At 45.4% G+C, this 22,427-nt stretch overlaps 1 protein-coding gene across 1 annotated transcript in view; it reads right to left on the bottom strand.

Annotated features, from left to right (window-relative positions):
* Positions 1-21,738, bottom strand: part of NELL1 (neural EGFL like 1) — a 286,742-nt gene extending 265,004 nt beyond the window's left edge. Inside the window, exons 1-2 of the mRNA XM_021402069.1 lie at positions 21,603-21,738; positions 17,766-17,894 (exon numbers count right to left, since the gene is read on the bottom strand). Of these exons, the coding sequence (XP_021257744.1) occupies positions 17,766-17,894; positions 21,603-21,651 (178 nt within the window). The 5' untranslated portion in view covers positions 21,652-21,738. The remainder of the gene's footprint in view (positions 1-17,765; positions 17,895-21,602) is intronic.

The following is a 22,427-nucleotide window of genomic DNA, read 5'->3' as shown; positions in this document are numbered from 1 at the left end:
AAAGCATCATTAACTGAGGCTTTGCAAACTGAAAGAGAAGAGACCAGCTTGAAAACAACCTGAAACTCAGAAACATCGGGAATGCCACAGACTGAAACCAAACTCTAAGGAAGAAGTATTCAAGCATGTTTTGTAATTGGGTGTCTCAACTTTTCCTGTACAGCTTAAAGCCCTTCAAATGAGACTACGCACTCTGAATGCATAACACACTCACACTTTGGAAAGCTCACCTCTGAAAAATACTGCAAATTAGACTTCAAAAATCACAACTCATCATTTAAAAACCTTTGCCAGAGGCTCAAAATTCACCTGATAGATAAATATAAGGTCCACTTTACAGCACCAAACTATTTGTCTGTCCAATACAACTTCCATCATAAGAGAACAAAGCTTCAAAGAACAGTAGTTTCCACAGCCAACACAAAGGGGAATAGAAGAGGAAAGTCTAGAGCACAGAAGAGGAGCAGGTTTTGTGTTTACCTACACGATTTCATTATGTCTGTCATTACACTCACGCAGCTTACCAAGCAGATGTTCTTGGCCATAAATACTACTTAGCCCTCTTTGAAACAGCTGACACAGGTGACACAAGACTACATATCCCATATACCAGGAAGACCTCCAACATTACACTCAACTGCTAAGTGCATCCTCTACTACACTAAATGCACTTTTCACTATTAATGACTCCAGTTTAAAACACATATCCTGTTTGCAACCAACGCAGAAAATCCATTGGTACCAAGTATCAAAGTGCAAGTACAATTCAGAGATAAAATTACCAAACATTGACAGCTAAAGACAGCTATCTTGTTCTGAAGCCTAAGAACCCTTGTATCTCGCCATTTTGTTGTTGTTAAAGGTGCTACAGTCATCAGAAATAATATACTGCTTATTTGTAGCTCTCAAAAATTGCATTAAGTGAAAGCACAGGCAGTGCTCTCAGTGGAACATGTGCAGAAATTTCAATTGAGTCATGCAAAACCCAACATGTTCTCATTATAGATGTTCCCAGACTTAAAGCCACATCCCCCATATATCCACCAAGTTTTATACAAATATAGGGCTCCTTAGCCAGATTGATCAGTGAATAATCAATGCACTGACTACTCCAGTTAGAAACGTGCTTGGAAATGACACATTTTATTCTAGACCAGTTCTCAGTCACAAATACATTAACAATATGTACAGCACCTCGTATTAATTCTGTTGATTAAAAGCAGACTCTGCCATAGATAGAAAACTCTGAAATTCCAGAAACGTGGGTTCAATCTGCTAGGTAACAAACATTATTTAGGTACTGCTTTGCAACCCTATTCTAAAGTAACCCATAACAAGGAAGTTATCTAGCTTTTAAAAAAAAAAAAATCAACACACTTCTAAGGATGGGGCTACTCGTTCAGCGTAGATCTGCTCGTTACCAGCCAAGGAGGTACCAGTGTACAAGAACATCCACTCGCTGCACAACCAAAGACAAACCTGCAGGTGTAGAAACAGGGATGCAATAAGGGGTGGAGAGGGGCTTTCCCAGCAGCTCAGCAGTGACATGGCAGATGAGACCCAATAGCCCGCAGCTGGACTTGGAGCACAGGAGCCCGAAAAGCCTCACAGGGATCCAGGAGTTCACATCCATGGGGCAGGGGTGCATGTGGCATGCGGCCTGCTGTTCCAAAGATGATGTGCTTGCTGAGGGCTTGCAGGAAGGAGGCACACAGGGTCTCAGGGACAGCACTGCAGGACCACAAGATCTCCAGGTATGTCATCAATTCATGTTTTGCATCACTTCTGCAGGAAGTACCATCCTAATGAATTGGGAGTACAATCCACTTAGAGTAAGAGCTTTCTATTTGCAAGCTGATTTTCACTCCAAAAAAAAAAAAAGAAAGAAAGAAACAGCCTGAACATATATACACCCCCTCACTGCAGGTGCCCGAAGGGAAAATATTTTTTACACTCTCTATAAAAATAACTGCCTGCTTGTAATGAAATGCCATATTTCCTACATAATATAGAGGAATATAGGCTTGTACAGTAATCTTCAGCAAAACATCGCTTCATGCCTGAATGATAATGCAATCTCAGCAATAAATGAAATAAATAAATAAGTGCAGATACAACTTTCATATGCCCTTCTATGTGATTATATTTTCTTAATGTGAAATACCGACTGTCTGGAGGGCTTTTTAAATATACTAGAATGCTTCTAAAAGAAAAAAAGCTCACACAGTCTGAAAGTACAACAGATACAAATCATCTCAGAGTGTTAAGTGAACTTTCTTCCTTCAGCAAAACAGAGAAGCACAAGATACCTCTAGGTTGAAAAGGTAAAGCAGGCAAAGTTCTCAGGGTGGATAATCCACGGTATGAAAGGGAAGGGAATTATATGACCATTTGGACTGGAGTTGGAAGCCATGAAAATCACACAACTGGTCTTACAAGACGAATTCCAATCCATCGGGGAAATCTTTATTCTTCACTAAATGCTTCCATTAGAAAAAATTACTAAAATGCAGCTCTAAATCAAACCGGGTCTTCTGTAACAAGATATGCTTTGTCATTAAGTACCTTGCCTTAGTACTTTTTTGTTTTACTTCCTTACTTCAGCAGGGAACGCAGAGCATGCAGCTTTATTGGTACCTTCAATCATTGCAAAGCTATGTGTTTAAACATGCTTTTGGGACATCCTTTGCACAGTCATGCCGGACAAGCACGTAGGAATTAATCCTACAACAAGAGGGAATCTGGATCTCAGTGACAGCAATTAAAGAATCAAATGTTGCAGCACATTGGCTTTTACCTTGCTAAGGGCAAAATCCAATAAGACCTAAATCTCTCTTCAGAGGAAAATACATAAATAAATAATTATCTCAGCACTCCACTCTTAAGACACCAGCTTCCCAGAATGGAACCAAGAGTAGAAGTGGCAGTGTCCAGAAATTTTCCAGGGTGGAAACAGAAGACAGTGCCACAAAACCCTTCTCAATGAAGGCAGGTGTTCACCAAAGCCTCTGCATCCAAGTGCACAGACTCCTTTCTCCACACTGGTCCCACAAACTGTCTTTCAAAGAACTAATAAAACCGAAGAGTACTTGTACCAGATGCCCTACTGCCCATTTGCTCCTGCTCCTCTGCAACCATTCCTCAGCACAGAAAAGAGCGTGACAGAACTTATCCCTTCTCCTTCAGGGCCTACCAAAGAAGATCAGAGAAGGTGTGATGTTTTCCCACGAGTGCGTTTCTGCTGCCAGGTATTCTCACCAGCACAAAAAAGACATTCTAATTGCTTTATTCGCTCTTGCCTTGCTAGCTCCGCTCAGAGTTGGTAATAAACAGTAGGAAATCATGTTCAACAGCACAGCTTTCTAAATTATGATTATTCATTATAAATCACTTTTTACATGTTGCTTCAAACAGCGTTCCTCAAGAATAAGATCCATCTGCAGTGAAATGCTTGGTGATTTTAATATGCAAGCCTCCTACAGAGATGATGTCTCATTTTAATTATTCTTTCGGTTTAATGGGTTTTCATTAAATTAGAGGAAGGAGCAATTATCAGGGTGAATAGCTAATGTTACAAAGGTAAGTTCCCATGACTATACAGAAAAAGCAGTTCCGCTAGAGAAGATGGAAAAACAGTATAATCCAATGTAAACTCCTCTTCTGCATGATGCAAAACTAGCCTGGCAGTAAACATTCAGATATCATTGTTATTCTGATGTACGTTTGTCAACTAGCTTACGACTAGGTCTCGCCTAACAAAATTAATTTAGCATTTGAAATTACAGATACATTTCATTCCTCTCAGGAAGCTAATGCAAACCCAGTCCTAAAACTCCGGATGCCAGGGACAGCAGAATTCTGAGCCACTAAAGAAATGAAACTGCTGCTTATCAACTCATTGCTTCTCCCCAGCCAATCAGTTAGTTGACTTAGGGGCTTACTGTCAGGTTCTTCACTACTTGAAAGCTCGCCCAACCTGAGCACTGGCTGGAATGACCACACTCATGTTAATTAAGTTGTTGTTCGAGAGGCTAAGCCCTGTGTTTGCTTTATCAGCGTTTCAACCTGAACCAGGGCAACCGAGCGCTCTGGGATAAGCAGAGCAGCAGATATCATGCAAGACTTGGAAATGAATATACACCAAGTGAGAAGGCAGCCGCCTCTGTTCGTCAAGTCCCAGCCCAAGCAGGGGCAACAGAGCAGTCGTGGTAGCAAAGAGCTGCAGCAAAGCCTACACTGCAGGGGCTGCCCCTCTTGTCGACATCCGGGCTTCCCATCTCCAGAACCCTTCTCGTTTCCACCCAGCCAGACGGAACACTTGAGGCAAGCGCCAGAGTCATTCCTCCAGCAACAGAAGCACGAGCAGCAGGCCTGGGTGCATGCACAACACTGCAACTGACAGGACCTTCCAGGCATTTGGTGGGTGCAGAGCACAAGCTGGAAACTCAAGCGATCCCAAGGGCTTTGCAACAACCTCGCTGTTGAGAGCAGCACTCACCTTGCTGCACATTTCCTGCTGCTCAGGCAGCTCCTTTTCCTCATTTGCAATATTTCAAGCAGCTACCGGGCTCGGGCTCGCCTCCTCGAGTAGGCTCAGCTTTGTCCTCAAGGGACTCGTCCTGAAATCAACACTATTTACAAATGGATGATCCCTTAAATTAACTGCTTGCTCCAGAGCTGGTAGGAATACTCCAGAAGTTATGCTACCGCTAACAGTGCATCGTCTGCTCTTAAATCATGTGAGTTAATCAAATTACAAGCCTTGTTAGTTAATTAGTGCAGGAGTCACTGATTATAACTTCTTTTCCGCTGTTTATCTGTATTAGCTAACATATCGCATCACTGCAACTGTGATAAAGGCTGCTGTTTGCAAATTTTGAAAGTAACAGCAGTTCAAAAGAGCACAGACTGCGCTAGCAACATGGTCCCAAGGAGCAGTTTGAACAGAGCCAGCGGCCCTGGGTGCTGCACTGGTGAGCAGCACTCGTTTCCAGGACTCATTACCAACACGGCAGCCATCTCGCAGAAGCACTGTCCACCCCAGGGCTCAGCATCAGAGAACATTAAGTGCCAGTGCCCCACAGGATAACGAGCCACCTAAAGATATGGCTTCTGTTCTGGCTTCACACAAAAGCAAACGTGGCCGTTTTTTTTATTCCCTTCTACAAAACACCTTCAGGTAAGCTCAGAGTCACAGCCCCCCAAAATTGGAAGTGATCTTGAAGAAGAAAAAAAGGTAACACTGAACTTGGCAAAACATGTTCTTCAGCCACATTTACAAGAAATCTACATCTAAATGGAGATGCTACTGGAAGACAGTTAGTCTCTGGAGCCAAAAATCAGATAGAGATGGTACATTTTGCAACTAACTACTGAGGGCACCCTGGGCTTAGTTCCCCCTTCTATAACCCCCTCAGTGCATTTGCCATCTAGAAACACTTCAGCTTTCTAAACCAACTATGCAGAGGGAATGATTGATTTGTCATTTTAGTAAATTTTAATAATTCTAATTTCTCATTGACAGAGATAACCTATAACCAAGACTTTCAGAGTAATGCCAAGATCCCAGCAAAGCAGAAGAGGCCAAAAGCACAAACTTCTCTGAGAAGACAACCCCAGCAGGGCCGCACAGAGAGCAGCATTTGTCTCCCTGGTGAAGGCCTGTGTCCTTCAGTGCACACATCTGAGCACCAGAACTCAGCAGTCGATAGCTGTTCCTTAAAACAAAGGCCTCTGGCTCAGTTCCTTTGCTTCCAGAGAGAGAGTACAGTGCCCAGTGCTAGTTCTGGCAGCACACAGACCTGGCTACACCCACACAGAAGTTTTGATTTCCAGTCCAGTAAAGCCTTTTCATCATAGGAATAATCCAACTAAAGGCAGTGAAATTACCCTTCAAGTTCAAAGTAAGTATATACTGACATGCTCTTGCGGTCAAAAGCTCCAACGGTGGCACTCTAAACAGTTGCTTAATTACTTTTAAAGCATTTTGCTTGTTCTTTACTAAACATCTTATGTTTTTTCTTCGTTTTCTTTATGCAATTTATAAACAAATATGTGCCATGAATTCATTCTCCCTCCTGTCTTCTTTACCTCAGAAAAATCACTCGTGCATCGCTGCTAAAGAAAATTAACTCCTGGCTGTGTTTTATTTACTAACCATGTGGTAACGGCATGGGGCATGGTGCATTCGTCAAGGCCTCTCCCTGCTGAAGTAAAATTTCTGCTGTCAGCCTCTTTACAATTACATTTATATTCAAAATTCTGGCTGCCCTTGTTTTGCAGAACACACATGAGAACACGTTTATACCTTCACCCCAAATATGTATCAATTCCATCCCTGTGATATGCTGCACACAGCCCCTCAGCAAAGAGGCACGAGCACGGCTAACGCACTTAGTCATTCCCTGCAAGTTTTAGATGAATTATTTCAGAGATCTAACAATTTTCAAAAATGCCACAATAATAACTGTTTTATCTTTTTACACCGTAATTATGATTTGGAGCAGAGCTTTTCTTATTTCATCCAAGCACACCACAACTCATGAATAAAATATGACAACTTTGATAGCATCCATTGCTGTGGGTTCATCCGTAACAGCAGACGTGCTTGGGGTACTAAGTGCTCCCTCTCGCTCCACAAGCCTTTGTTTCAGAAAATAAGCTTTTATTTAAATAGAACTGCCACATGTGTCCCCCTTTTTTGCATTTCTTGCCGTTAGCAATAACACCAGCAATCATGTTTACTTTTTGTTTTAATGACTACATTTTGAAACAATTAGGATGGCATAAAGCTAGAGAAGCAGAATATCCCATCTGAAAGCTGGTACTTGCAAGACATCAAAAACCATTAAAAGCACTGCCAGCATCAGAGAACAAAAGGCTAACACAGAGAGAGGACTGCGACTTTTAAACTTGCGAGCAATACCATCATAAAAAAAAAACTTAATTCTCTTCTGGTTTTGTAACTAATTACAATGAAGTAAACCTAAGCAACTTCCCTGTTTTGCTAGACTACTGTAACTAATACTGCACAGAGTCCTGATTCGACAACTCCTCAGTAAATTCCCTTAAAAGGAAGGCTGGAGATAAAGGCCAGTGCATGAGGTTTCCAGATCACCAGCATCTCCCAGTTTATTCCACAAATGTCACGTCCTATGGCTGTGCTGCTTCATCTTCCAAACAGCATGACGAATATCTGCGGAGACCTCCACAGACCACGAAAAACCATGACACACGCATCAAGCCCACTCTCTTCCCACACACCCTGGCTTAGTTGTTTTCCCTAGTCCTGAGAGCAGGCTCCGAAATTCCAACATTGGTACACACACATTGAGCAGAGAGAGAGAAGCAGAGGCAGGTCTGCGTGCCGACTGGAGGCAGCCTTTTATCAGAGAAGCAACGAGCGTTTAACCTCCAAGATCCAGCTTCATGCTTGTTGCACGCTCAGGGCATCTGTGCCACCTTGCAGGTTACAAAACGTAAAAGGAAAAGGTGGGGGAAGGAGGAGCAGCGAGAAACACAACTACCTTAACAACACGGACTTGCCCGCTGTAGGAAGCATCCGTTCCCACTGCTGCCAACTGGAGAACTCCCAGCTTCAAACAGAGGAGCCACCCTTACACACAGGGGGAGCACAAGCCCCGTGAAGCAATCCCTGCAGCTGCAATCATCCTAAACTACTTTTTTTTTTCCTGTTCATAGCAGAGAGAATCAATGGGATATCCAGAAACATTAGCAGACAGGGTTGGAGGACAGGGAATGGGAAAACTGTAATGAGAGATTTTAGGGAGCCAGAACACTAGTGCTCAGCTGGAGTACTGACTGTGTCAAACCAGTGATTCACAGACCCCTCTGTTGTCAGAATTACAGAATCAACTCTGCTATTTTAGCAGGTATGCAGCCTATGTAACTACTGATTTAGATGAATGTTTTAGTGGACACCAGGTGCCAAAATCTTTCTTTTTGTCCATTTACTAAAAAAAAATACTAATGCTCTGCATTTTGTATCATTGAATAGGCCACAAAAGGCAAGGCAATCACATGATATAATGCCATAAACCAGCACAGTATGACATGATTACTTCCCACCATTTATGTGGCAAAAATGAAAAATGAGGGAAAAAGCGTCCCCCCGTGTCACCTATACACCCACACTGCAGGTGGCAAGACTAATCTAGAGTTTGGCGTAGAAGAAATAGGCTGAGGTCTCAAGTAGCATCTAATTTTTATTCTTGATAGGTAGTTGAAGACAGCAGGGCTTTTCGCTGCAGGAAGTTTTCCATGCCCACCCCTTGCATTTAGTCTGTATCTGCTTTTGTGTACCTTTTAAAGATACAAAACCTTAAAAAAGAAACATTATCATGTGTCTTTTTTTCATTTAATTAAGCAGAACTAACAGAAATATCCCTATCAAACAGATACTAAAATGAAATACGTTAGTTTCATTAAAGCTGTTAGTTTCATTAAAACTGTTTCAAAAATCTAAAGAACCCTCTTGGGGTTCAAGGCATCCATGAAGGGCCACTTGGCTTCACGGCCTACAGTGAGAACCCAGTGCTTCTGCTCTGCAAGCCATCTGACCAAGCAACACTCCCATTCTGCTCTCTTTTATCCCAGCACCTTTCCTGCAAGGCAGACCTGCAGCACTGGGCTCTCCACCCAGGGGACTCACCCCAGGATAGAGGCACAACTCCAGTGCTCACCACACATCACTAGCACACAAGCCCACTCTGTGACATATTACAGAACGATATTCTTACCCCGGTGTAATTCTCCTTTTCTAAATAAGTAGTTAATAAAACCTGATTGTGTGTAGTATAATAAGACTTAGGAGTATCAGGTCACTCATATCCTATGCAGGAAAAAAGACATTTTTGTTGTGTTTCTGTTCTGATGAAGACACAAGAAAATCAAACTGCTATTCTCATTATCTAAATTGATTTCCTCTCATTTTAAGGACCTAGTTGCTCATGCAGCGGTGGAAGCATGCCACATTTACTGGCAATGTCAGAAACTAATTTCTCCGCTCCCCCCCTCCCCCACCCACCGAAGAGTAGAGACCTTTTGCTTTCTTTCTGCTTATCTTCCTTACAGGACTTCGTCAACAGGTTGCCAGAAGCATTCCAGGCTTTTAGCATACTACAGAAACACTGAAGTGCTTCTCCCACGTCCCTCTGTACTTACCACAGCGGCAATGAAGATAGACAAGGAGAACAATTATTGCCTCCCAGCAAAGCAAAAATAACTGCCAAGAGCAGAGGCAATGCGTGCTCAGAATTCTTCCCTCATCATTAAAGACATGATGAGAAACCCAAAAAATGTCAAGTATAACAGAAGGCAGCATGACAGCTTCCAGGATGGAAAAAAAATTGGAAATCGGTCACTGTAGCTTTGTATGACCAAGTTTCTATTTTGGTCTACACATGTCTTTTATTTTTAGGAGGGCAAGGGGGTAAAAAGTGTATACGGAAAGGGAAACTCTGTGAGGATTTACAAATTGTATTTTTGTATGAGTATGTGGGATATATTTTAGTCTTAGGCCTCCAGGGTAATTCAAACTGAGACAGGAGTGGAAACAGCCAACACTGGATGGGTACCTACAAGTGTCTTAAAAACCATGTCTGGGCTCTGGCAAAGGGAATAGCAGTTTGCCTATCCTCAGAGCATGAGAGCACCGTTCAGTCGTTATGTCTCAAGTAATCTCTCATTTCTTGATGATTCACTTCACTCATCCCCACCCAGCTCATTGTACTCTGACTCCAGATCATTTCCCTCTGCTGACAATGGTCAGTTTTGCAGAAAATAAAACCCCTTAGGCTCATTTCTTCATTGTCACCAAAAAAAAAAAAAAAAAAACCACCTACATCACCCACACAAAACACCAAAACATGAGCTATATTGAAAGAACAAATATAAATAAGAAGTTAGGCAGGTGTCAGTGTTGAAGCCTGTTATGGTTTTGTGATTTTTTGTTGTCGGTATTCCACATCATTACATCATGTAAGGTACGGGCAGTTAAAGAGTTAATTCCCCGGTTACTGCAAACTACCTTTTTTGGTGTGGCCCTCTGAGGGGGAGGGGAGGAGGTGCACTCCCCAGGGGTCTTTGGGTTAGAGGGGGTGGTGAAGCCACGTGGGAGACGTGGGGTCTGTTCTTCCCAGCCCGGCGGAGAAAGCACGTGGTCCTCCTGCAGTTTACTGGGTAAGATTTTCAGCCTGTAAACCCTCTATCATAATTCCACTAGCCTCATTTTGATATATTTAGTAAAGTTAGTTGTTCCTCCTCAGATCGGTGCCGCTGTTTTTGTGTTAAATCCGTCTACGGGTCTCCCTCTTCCCAGGTTGCGGCTCCGCGGCTTCTCTGCCGCTTTAGCCGCCGGACCGCCCGGGGGCTGGCTCTTATCGCCGGCAATTTTTTTTTTCTTTCCTTCCTCTTCTCTCGTTTTTTTTTTCTTTCGGGCCTGTCCCCCTTGTCACGGACGCAGATCCTTAGACAATACCGTGACAAAGCCCCAGAGGAAACCTTGCCCAGCCCTGCAGGGACATGTGTTAGAACACTGTCCTCAATGGCAGGATCACACGCTGCCTTCCAGAGGGCCCCTGCCTCAGCCAGTGCACAAAGCAAAGAACAAAGAGCAAACAACACCTGTTAACAAGCAAGGATTTTATGCCTTTTTTTTATTGTTCAAGGCACACCTTGAACAGTAAATCTACTGTATTTAAATCCTTCTCTGAAGACAGAACAGACCATGACCAAGTTAATTATTCTAGTGCAGTATCTGAGACTGCAATTAATTAATTCTTTTCATGCCACTGCTGCTAGAGGAAAGGGTATTAGTACCTCAGCTTTACAGGTGAACAACCTAAGCAGAGAAAATTAAGGTTCCAAGTCACTAATTAAATACACATGATCCAAGTTTTATCCTCCAAAACATTTGTTAGAAATTAGCACACAGCACAGACACCCCACAGCGCTGCCAAATCTGAGCTCCCAGTGCTTCTTCCCTATTTTGCTGTCTCTACTGCAAGCAAACCTTTGCCTGAGCCCTACCCGCCCAGGTAAGACTGCAGCACCCAAGTTTCTCGCTAAGTCCCAGGCACCAATCTCTCCCTCCAGCTCCAGTGACCATTCCCCTTAACCCCATGCCTACCTCCCTTCCCCTCAGCTCAGCATCCTTGCACCACCCTTGTCACTGCTTTCTGCCTGGCCAACACCAGTTCCCTCCTAGGCCTCAAGATCCTTACCACAGCTGTTTCTCTGCCCTCCTCTCCATCTATCTCCCTGTGAGTCCCAGTTTCCTTGCCCTGCCTGTCACAATTAATCTCATCCAACTGCTACTCACCACCCATATCCCAGCATCAGTCTGTATCATTCCTTGGCTCCCGGGGGAGCCCGTTTATCCCAGCTGCTTTACTGGCTCTTTACATACCTCTACATTTCCAGCTTTCTTTTCCCCCTTTTCAAGCTTTCAGAGAGGTCTGGGGAGGAAGGGTGGAAAGCACGAGAGCAACTACAATCTGTCAAAGAGATTGAGTCCCTGCTCCCCATCCTGCTGACAGAAATGAGCTATAGAAGCTGTGCTTTCCTTCATCACCCTCAGGCAGAACCTCCAAGGAGCAACACTCACCCAGATGCTCACACAAACCACCGTGTTCCTGTTCCCCCACAGAACTGCAACAGGTTCAGGCAAGAACACATGGGAACACAGCAATGAATTTAGCCACTAAAACCTTCTGGTATCTTTCCTCTTAGCAGCACTTAATAGAGCAGCTTTCACCTCACAAGCCTGCACCACACAGGCTAGGCCACATGCGGGCCCAGTCCTGGCCAGGAGAGCCGGCAGCCTCAAAGCTCTAAGTAAATCCTAAAATGTGCTGTCCTCCAGTTAGAGTCATAGGATCATCATGGTTGGAAATTACCTCAGAGATCCCCAAAGTCCAACGCCAACTCCCTTCCCCCCCCCCCCCCCCCCCCCCCCCCCCCCCCCCCCCCCCGCCCCCCACTGACCACATCCGTCAGTGTCACATCCCCACGTTCCTGGAACACCCTCCAGGGTCGGTGACTCCCCCACCCCCTGAGCACCCTGTGCCACTGCATCACCACTCCTTCTGAGAAGAAATTCCTAATATCCAACCTGAACATTGGGAGATCTCAGTGGAAAGACCAGAGAAATGGTCAAAACCAAGTGCTGAGGAGGTAGCAATGCTGGAAACATTATCATGCGCTCAAGGAGTGGGCCGCCTGTGTGCCTCAGGCCTGCGCAATGCTTTCACCCACACAAAGGATTTTTATTTTATCATTGCACACCTCTTCTCTCGTGGATACTGCCACTCTGCACTCAGGTGACATAGGAAAAAGAAGGTAAAATGCAAAACCTACCACCCCCTAAGACAGACCCATGCCAGGCGCTGAGGAGCTGGCAGCAGCAGAGATGCTGTGAACAGATGTGAGCCCACTTCTGGAAGCTTCCCACCACTTCCAGAAGGTTCCCAGGCCCTCAGGGCAGAACTGCACTGTTGGCACCTCAGGGAAACGTAGAAAAAAGGGGCAAAAACCACTGCTGGGAGGGCTGTGAGGGCACCCAACCAAGGCCGGTGGGGGGCTGTACCCAACAAAGAACTAAATAAAGCTCCCTTCCTTTCCCGAAGTGCGAAGGTCCCTGTTGCAGGGAGCTCTGCAGCACCTCCGCCCCGCACCTCTCCGCATGACAATGACGAGAGAAGCGCTCTGCCCCTCAGAGCTGAAGGAGGAGCGGGGCTGAGGCGCCCGTGCTGTGCCTCCCTGCTTCGCTTTCCGCTGGGTAAAAATGATGCTGCTTGCACCTCCTGTTTGCTATAATCATCCCAGGAGAGATCACAGGAAGCAATGGCCCTGGCTGATTACCCTGTGTTAAGAGCGAGCGACACACTGAACTCAAAAACTCAACTTCAGGGGGTCTGGAAACACCTTTGCTCTCTGAGCAAGGAATTAGCAAGTCAAGGAGGGAGCTGCCAAGAAACCGGGATGCGTAACATCCGGAGAGGAAAAAGCCACGAGGCGCAACGCGGTGCTCCTGGGAGCACACAGGAGCCCGCTGGCAGGCACCTCTGCCCTGCAGCCATGCTGTGCCCTCCTACCTGAAGCAGGATGGCCCTCTCGTTGCAGGAACTCGACAAGGTCTGCTCTTTTCTCACATAAACATTGCCTTTCTCTGTGCTCCAAGATACTCGTTATTCCTTTCCTGTCAGAAAAAACTATTAACTGTATAGAAAAGGAGCCAGAAGTAACCAATACGAAGCAGGAAGGAGCACAATTGAACTCTGTGCTGCAGGAGCCACAGGCCAGGTGTTTCCCTTATAAATCCAGTGCTTGTTTAACACAAGTAAAAGAAACATCAAGCAAGAAAGGACTGCATACAGGTAGACCTTCAACAGCACATGGTGGTGATCAAAACTACTGCAAGCTGCAGGTAGTACATACAGTGAAAAGACAGTTCCTAATTTAAAGGCAAAGTTGAAAAATACTGCCAGATTGGTAGGAAGGGGAACAACAAAACCTTAATCAACTTCTTGTGGGAACTGCTTTGTAAGTAAAGGCTTTAAGCCTCTATCAAAGAAGTTCAAGAGAGATGTTGAGGGAAGAAGAATTACAAAGAAGTGAGCATAGCTGATAGGCTGTAAAAGGAATAAAATTTTCCTTCCACAATGAGAACTGAGCGCTGAACAAAAGTCACTGATTAAGGTAATTGCACAACATAACAGGCTAAAGATTAGGCTCACTCTGCCTAGGAAAAGGCTGACCCGCTAAGCGTCTCCTCAGGCCTTATGTATAACTGAAGCCTTCTTCTGTCACTGAACCTCAATGTTGAGGTTTCCACCTACAGGGGCAAAATAAGCCCTGATTCTCTTCTATCTGAAATATAGGATGGGACTGAACTCCATTAAGCAGGACGCTCACTGCTTAGCTCTTCTCAACATACTAAAACGTATACCAGAATCCTGTTATAGGATCTCCAGTATCATTTCCTCGCGTTGCTAAGATAGTATTCACAAATGTCTTTCATGCAATTTTTGTAAGACATTGCTGTAACGCATTTGGTGGATGACCAATACTTTCAATATGTTTCTTTGAGTTAGGTTTCCCACCTGCTCCTCTAAACTGATTCCCTGAGTTCTTCAGGCTCGTGGCTGGAGTTGGACACCAGGACCGTGGGATTCCATTCCCTAAGAGCACTCTAATCATGAGTTTCCCCTCACCTTCTTTTGTCTTTTCCTGCTGGAATAAACAGTCTAGATGAAACGATTATTCCCCCTACTCTTTCAGTTGTTAGTGATAAATAAGATGCCACAATTTTAGGGATCTTATGAAATAGGCTGTTTGCACAATTTCGAGTTATATAACTAAATTTCATCTAATTCATGCTCTCTGCACCTACACTGGTTTTCTGATTCCCTCATCCACATTTCACAGAGAACAGGACTGAAACACCCAAGTAATAGAATTGATCAATCAAAAAAATCAAGCTGAAATACTCTAATAATCAAAAGAAAAATCCCAACAGGATCACTCAGATGACTGCACTTAATTACAGGTTTCTAGGCTTTTCTCAATTAGGAACAGATTTGTTTGTCCAAAGGCAACCCACATCTCTCAATTGCCACTTTGGTTCTATCACGCTGTCACACAATTTGCAATGGAGTTAAATTTGATTCTTTGCCTGTAAAACTGTTTTACATGGCAAACTGAGTTTCAGCTCTTGCTACCAATATTGTAAAACCAGAATACTGCACTGGCTTCAACTGAGGTCGTTTTGGACTTCAGAGAAAAAGTCCTTCTAAATTCCCTCTGTGATACATCAAATCATGAGGTCATTCCCCAGAAATTTTGTAACAAACAGTATGTCACTTTCTGTAAGAGAGCTAATGTCACTGATCAACAAAGTCAAATTAAAAAGTCATTTATCTTCCTCCTGTGCACTATTTCCTATCACTCCTATTCCTCATTTTTTATCTTTTTGCCTCTAAATACAACTGAAAGAATGTCCAAAACTCCTAAAGCTTTCAGCATGAAAGAGCTTAATTCACACAAAAAGAATCTCGCTTGGGAAAACGACTCGTGTTCACTACAGTGATACACACTCTGGTTTAGAGCAAAATTACCATTTCTCTACCTCACTGATGTAGACTTGCAGGGATGCACAAAGTAACACTCCCAGTTTGAACAGCTCTAGTGAAGTCATTTCAGGAAACACATCTTACAAGACAGAAAACCCTCCCTGGGGAACATTTGTCTAAGCTCAGAGCCTTCCTACATTGCTGTAGGGACACAACCACAGTGGGCGTGGGGAGAAGGCAAAACTGCCCCTGTGAAAACCACACACCAGAGAACAAACTCTCAAAATTGCTTTCTCTTTCCTTGAACTAGGGGATTCAGAGCAGCGAAGCACAAAAGTGAAGAGGTCTCCTAATGAGGCTCCCTATCAGCAATCAGCCTGCCAGGTGTGGTGGGACATTGAGCCCCAGACGTGACACCAGAGCAGCAAGGCACAGTGTACACCAGCTACTGGCACCTGGTAAGAGCTAATCAAAGCAAAGCTCTGCTGAAAGAGAGCAGCAAGTCCAATAGGATGCAGGCATTTTTCAACTAAGCACTAACTTTCAACCTTTTCTCTCCCCCAGGACTGTTACACTGGCTGGATTTTTGTGAAATTCTGTGGGGGAAAAAAAAGTATAATTCCTTCCAACTTAGACATAGCAGTTGCCCATACATCCCTGTGGGTTCTGTACTAGTTTTAGCTTATGGCAAGATAAAAATCGAAAGTATCTTCTGGTTCCAGCCAAAGGACCTGGCACAGCCTCACTGTAGCTGTAAAGTAAGTCACCTCCATTACTACATGAGAATTCATAAAGCTGCTGACATTTAACAAATAACAGATAGGAACAAGAAAGAAAGCAGCCAGTGGGCAACCTCAGACTTCCATCCTATCCAACAGCAGGGGCAAAAGAGCCCTCACAGACCTCTCAGAAAGGAGCAATATTCCAAAGGTCCTAAGTCTTCTCCTAGCTCGAAGGCTGATGAGCTTAACTGAAGACAGTAACTTCCCACACCATCTTCCAAGTTATGTTGTATTACAAGCAACATCCAAGAACAAGGCTTTTCCTGTGTGCATTTAAAAGATTGCTTTTGTTGGGGGAATTAGAAAAAGCTTTATTTAGCTAATTACAGACTCTGGATTGTATATTCACTTTATATCATGAACTTTGGTTCAATGCTTCTGTGAACATCTTTTTTAATTTGTCTGCTGGCGTGAACTTTACAAGCTGTACATTTTTTACATCAGTCTTCACTAAGTCTGTAAACTACAGGTGCAGTCTTTCAAGGGAAAAAGGACTGAATGTGCATAAGATTTTCAGCATTAGTCTGTCAAAGCTACTTTCAGTATCAAGGGATTCACTCAGCGTCCCCCCCCAAAAAAACAACACATCTCAGCCATCTTCCCTGCAGCTCTGACTACCAGTCTGCAAAATCTCACCATGAGGATTCATCAGCGCCCGTGCTATTAGCTGAACAGAATGGCAGTTGGAAATAATCAAATAATTTAAGTCAGTTAGGCCACCGCAGTCTTTGGAGGAATGTCTGTACTTCAATATTATTCACCCGTAACACACAACCCCGTAGTCAAGTGTATCAGATGAAAAACTGTTGGTAACATTAAATGATTAAATTAACACCCCTCTTCTGAGCATTGATCTGGCAAACAGCGAAAATTCAGTACTCAGTGTAGCATGGAAGACTGGAAATATGACTGACAAGATCTGAGAAGGATTCCAGGAGTGTTTGCTATGCCACCTGCACTGGCCTCGACCAGGCAAAAATGAGCTAAGATTACAGATCTGCTGCTTTTATTACTTGCAATAACATCCACAGTATTGCAGATCCAGAAGAAAAACTAAATGAGCTCATAATCTTTCGCCTCTAAGAACATCTACAGAGGAGAGAGAGAGATCAAAAATTAAGACCCTAATATACCCACTTTAATGCATAGTAAAAGCATAGTAAAGAGAAAACAAACAGAGGGAGTCTCCATTATAGAAATGCTCCTACCCATGCTTTAATGTTTGTTAATCTCGAATGATATAAATGTCTCTCTCATGAGACTTTGTCTCTTAATCTGGGCTGATGGTAAAGCTTCCCAATTCATCCTGCATTTCACTCACTTAAAAAAAAAAAAGAAAATTAAAACATTTCTCAAGCATTATCTTAGAATATTGCATGAAAAATTACATTACGATTCAAAGCAACTTATTCTGCGCCTGGTACTCAGTTCTGACAGTTAAACACAATACAGTTCGATTTTCTCACTTTAGCAGTTCTCACAGTTGATGAAAGACTTGCTCCATGTTACTAACCAGTGTCAGGACATTAACTGCCTTCTCCTACCTACACAGCTTCAGCTCTGCGTGTCTCTTTTATGTGTACAATGACAGAGAGAAAGTACCCAAGAATACAACAGTCTATGCCTTGGAACCACTTTGACATGTTTAATTGGAAAAAAATATTGGGGAGTGCTGTAAATCTACCAGAAAAAAAAAAGAAAACTTCTCTAGAGACTGCTAACCTTGGTGACCTGGCAGCACGCACACAAAAATAAAGCCACCACCAAAACTACACATATTTCAGCAAAAGAAAGTGACAAGTAAGACCACCATTACAGGGAATCAGGCATCAAAGCTCTTAGGAGCTCACACAGACAGAACAGGGAAAACAGAGTCAAGAACGTGTCTTACCTTGAAATAAAAATGCTTTGCTGGCATTGTGCAGTCCTGACACTTGTGTTACCCCAACGGTTGTATTCACAAGATCCAGTTCTGTGATTATATCAATTTGTAAGTCAGGATCCATTCCAAATCCTACAGCTGTTGGAGGGAAGGGAAGGAGAGAGAGAGACTGAGAGTTAGATCAATTTTTATTTCAAATCAGATAATGAAAAGAATGGAGAAGAATATCTAGTGTAGGCATTTCCAGCATCTTCACACGCACACTGTGTACAGTAATTACTTAGAAGACGCAGTAATTCTGCTGCGAGAAAGAGAGGAGACACTCTTTTCCAATTCTTTCAATTAAACTGTTTCCTTTTCACAGCTTTTATTATGCACAACTTAAAACATTACAAAACTGATACATTAATCCAGCATCCTTTTGAGGCTGAAAAGTAATAAATAAAAGCATAAGCACCTACGCAAAAGGATGAAAGAGAGTTGCAATGTACAGCTACTGGCTACAGAATTTCCAGGGAGACACAAGGGCTGGAAATTCCTCTCACATTTCACACGTAGCTGAGACCAACAGATCAGGCCCTGCAGATCAGTCTAAATATAATCTATTTTCCCAACTGGACAAAGTGACCCTGGAGGAGATATGGTACCAGGATGAAAGATGCAATAATCACAGAGCCCTATGTTAGTCACAAGAATGATAGAGCATATGCAGCACGTCCTCTGTATTTAAGCTCAGCCAGTCCCCAGGGAGCACGCCAAAGCCTACCTACAAATAAGAAACATTTATTTACCTAAACCTTCCCATCTGCAGTAGCACCTCCTGTAGAAGAATGAATCCAGACTTCAGATTTAGAAAGGCTCATGCCCAAGAAAAGGCTGGTCACTCCTTGAATTGATAGGGGAATCAATGAGATTGACAGAAAAGATGCACATTCAAGTAATTTGAAGTTACTGTGCTCAAAAGTTCAGGGCAACCTAATGGCTACGGCACACCAAATTTTTAAACACGTCTCCTTCTTTGAGGGATGGCAAGAGGCCAGCCTGCCCACAGTATCTTTCTCAGTGTAGCAATAAATATAGCATGAGACCTGTGCCTGAGACATAGGTCAAACAGCCTCGTGCAGGATCCAAGCACTTTCCTAATGAAAATTTTTGCTAACATCATTAGTAATGGGAACAGGCTCTGAGAATGAAAGCCTGACACAGCCAAAGTCAATGGTAAAACTCCCACTGACTTCTGTGGGGCAAGGACATTACCTGTGAAACACATCCAGGTTGATCTCCACAGAGTGGACTGCATGTTCAGGTCTAAATGGATCTATTTGGCATTCCAGGACTGTGCTTCTAGATCATTTAAGCAGCAAATCCCCCAGTCTGATTCTTTGAAAGGCTCTAAAAAAATTACTGAAGTGTACAGAATGAACAAGAATTTAAGTATTCTACTCATAAATCATCTGTACCACAGTACTCTCTCCTTTCCTTTATTTGGATATTAAAACTCCTTTTGATGGCACCTTGTGCTAACACAGAGGATGCTACTGTACAGTGGGCTGAGTAGCAAAAAAAAAAAAAAAAAAAAAACTTTGGGAAGAGAGTTTTTAAAAGGTCTCTATCAACCTTACTCTACAATGCAAACCAAGATCCAGAGGCACTGGCAGAACTGAACCTCCACAAGTGCCGATCTATCAGTGTGAGTAAGCACATAGTGCTTTCATGAGGATGTGGGAATAAATACCACTTTGTAGAAAGTTTAAATTAGGGAATATGAACCCAGATAAACTTCTCCAAAAGTAAAAGCTTCACAGGTAGGCAGCAACATCATCAGGTTTCAGTACTATCTGTGCCTTCACTCTTCCCAGATGCTCAGGCACTGCAGGGCTACAAATGACTCTGTGCATAGTGGCAGACCAACAACACCTTCTGGGAGAAACACAGGTATGGGAAACAGTCAGCCAGCTCTTCTGCTCCCAAGCCCCTCTCGCACAGTAGTCAAGGTGCTACTGAAGCCAAGCTGGTGTCATGCTATAGCCAGCATTAGCCACTGATCCCATTAAAGCCAGTGAAAGCTCCACCACTGACATCAAGAGGGTGAGGACAGAAACCACACAGAGCATGTATAGACACTCCCATAAATCACCGGAGCTCTACTGCTCTGTTAAGGCTGTTTATTTCAGCCTGAATACCCGGGGCTCAACAAGTACAGATCATTGCAGCTCCACAGACTCCGATTGATACCAGGGAGGAATCCTGTGTGACAACTCCAGCGTGCCCCCTCCCAGCTTTTCAAATGCTCTCAAAAGAAGGAGACTATTTCTAATGTCACAGCATCCATTTAGCAAAGGACAAACGCTGCTTTAAATACGTCGGCATTTTCAGTCATTTTCCTGTGCTGGCTCTCCAGCCTGCAGCAGATAGTCAGAAGCCTAGTTAATAATTAATAAACAACAAATCAGCGGCTTCAGTATCATAACTAAGTCTCCTTTTCCCCTGTGGTCTCTCACGCTCTATCAGAAGGATTCCACAGGCATACCAACCACATCTAGCATGTTCTGCTGCCTCCCTTCAGCAGAAGGAAGGCTGGAAACACTGCTTCTTTTGGAAGTCAAAATTAACCATCGACCCATCAGCCCTTACTGGAGAGCTGTGCAAAGCTCAGGCTCGATCCTGACCAATGGTGCTTTCAATTCCTATTTAAAGTAATTGGGCCATTTCCCTCACATCAGTGGCTTACACAAGCAATACTCGAACTAATTCACTGAGGGAGCAGGCACAGAAATCATCTCAGGACGTGGTGGATTTGGCCCAACGCTAACCAAAGGCACTACAGTAGATTAGAGGATTAAGCCGTATAATTATGAGTGATGTCACTAGGAAATCCCTAAAAGAAATTAATTCCACCTCACAGCTCCGACAGCTCGTACGCTCTGCTTGCGCCTTTATCACCAGCACCCAAGCCCTGGCAAGCACAGCATGCTCCAGCTAGCTGATGTGCACCATATGACGTGTGCAGCACGTCCATTATTCCCTCGACCCCGCTGTATGTGGGCTGCCTGGGGACGGAGAAACTTTCAGAGCACAGCAGACACAGCCCAGCTGTGCCCACACACCCATGTGCAGTCATGCAGATGGTAACGGGAACCTCCACCTGAGGCATTTTGCTTGGACCTACAGCAGCAATTGTTGCACGCAAAGAACTTTCTGAGTGGCTTTGCGATTCCGAGCAGGAGAGTTTAGCGTCCTATTTACCACCACAAGTGTCTGTGTGCGCTGCTGGGGGGAGTGCTGCTAGGAAAGGACGAGCGGCTTGCTCTCCCAACGTCCCGCCTCTCAAAACCTACGAATGTTAATGGGAAAACACTAAGAACAATTTCAAAACAGCGTTTCCTTCGCACTCCTGCTAATCACCCCGGGAAATTTCCCCGAGAACACCTACGGACGCCAGCGAGAAAACGTCCCCCGGGCGAGCTCCCGCCGGTGCAGGGCGGTGCACGGGGTAAGGGGAGAGAACAAAGCCGCCGCCGGGAACAGGCGCTGGGTCTCGGCGCGCCGGCAGCACTTTGCCGGGGAACAGCACCGCGGTTCCCGCGGGCTCCACCGCGGACAGCTCCGGGCACGGCGCCGCCAGAGACGCCCGCCCCGCACCGCTCCCGGCCCCGCGGGATGCAGCCGCTGCCCCGAAACTTTCCCTCGCCCACCCCGACGCCCTCGGAGCGGCCGCGCCCGGTGCTCCCCGCCGCAGCCCCCAGAGCCGAGGCCCGGCCCGCGGCCCCCCGCAAAGTTTCCGCCCGCCGAGCTCCGGTCCCGCTCCCCCGGGAGGCGGCCCCGCAGCCGCGTCCCGTCCCTCACCTGCCCCGGCGGCGGCCGCACACGCCCAGAGGAGCAGGAGCAGACCCATCGGCGCGGCGCGGGCGGCGCCCGCCTGCCTCCCTTCCTGCCGGCAGCTGCTGCGGAGCGGAGCCGAGCCGAGCGCAGCCTCCGACGCGCGGAGCGGCTCCGGCAGCGGCGGCTCCGCCCGCTGCCCAGGCGCGGCCCCGACGCCCCCGCGGCGGGGGCTCCCCGCCCGCCCCCCGCCGTGACGCTCGGCCCCCCCGGGCCTCGCCAGCGCCGCCGCCCGGCAGCCGAGCGGGAGCGGCCCCGCGCACGGACCCCGGTCGCCGCGCCCAGACCGAGGGAGAGATGAGCCCCGGCGGAGAGAGCCCCGCGCTGGGCCCCGCCGACCGCGAGAGCGCCGAACCGTAACGCGGAGATCCGTACCTTGCCGCGGGCTTCCCGGTGTCCTTGCTCGAGTCGCTTAACTGCTCTCTTCTCCGCGTCCGTCAGGCGTAAAAAGGGGAAAGCACTTCAGCATACTTGCAAGTCATCAGAGAAGCTGTTCCAATGGCTGTTTTAAAGCGTCTCTTCAGCTACTTTTTTCCCTCCAGCCTTGAACTTGGCTTACTCTTGACAAGAAATCGGTTCTACCTCACAACTCCACCCTTGAACACCTGATTTAAAGTTGAGTTAGAGGTGATGGGCCCCAGGTAGAGTTCCCGTCCTGCCCAAGGCCCTCCCGGCTGCTCCAGCTTCGTTACACTTCCAGTCAAGCCCCAGCTGCTGGAGGGGTGGGGGACTCCTCGCTGCCTTTTCACCTCACCACGCTGTGGCTAGGATCTACTTAACACAAAGCTAGGC

The sequence above is a fragment of the Numida meleagris genome, chromosome 6, assembly GCF_002078875.1.
Source record: "Numida meleagris isolate 19003 breed g44 Domestic line chromosome 6, NumMel1.0, whole genome shotgun sequence".
NCBI classification, from domain to species: Eukaryota; Metazoa; Chordata; class Aves; order Galliformes; family Numididae; genus Numida; species Numida meleagris.
Note: the sequence above shows the minus strand (reverse complement) of the source record. Positions and strands in the feature narration are given on the sequence as shown.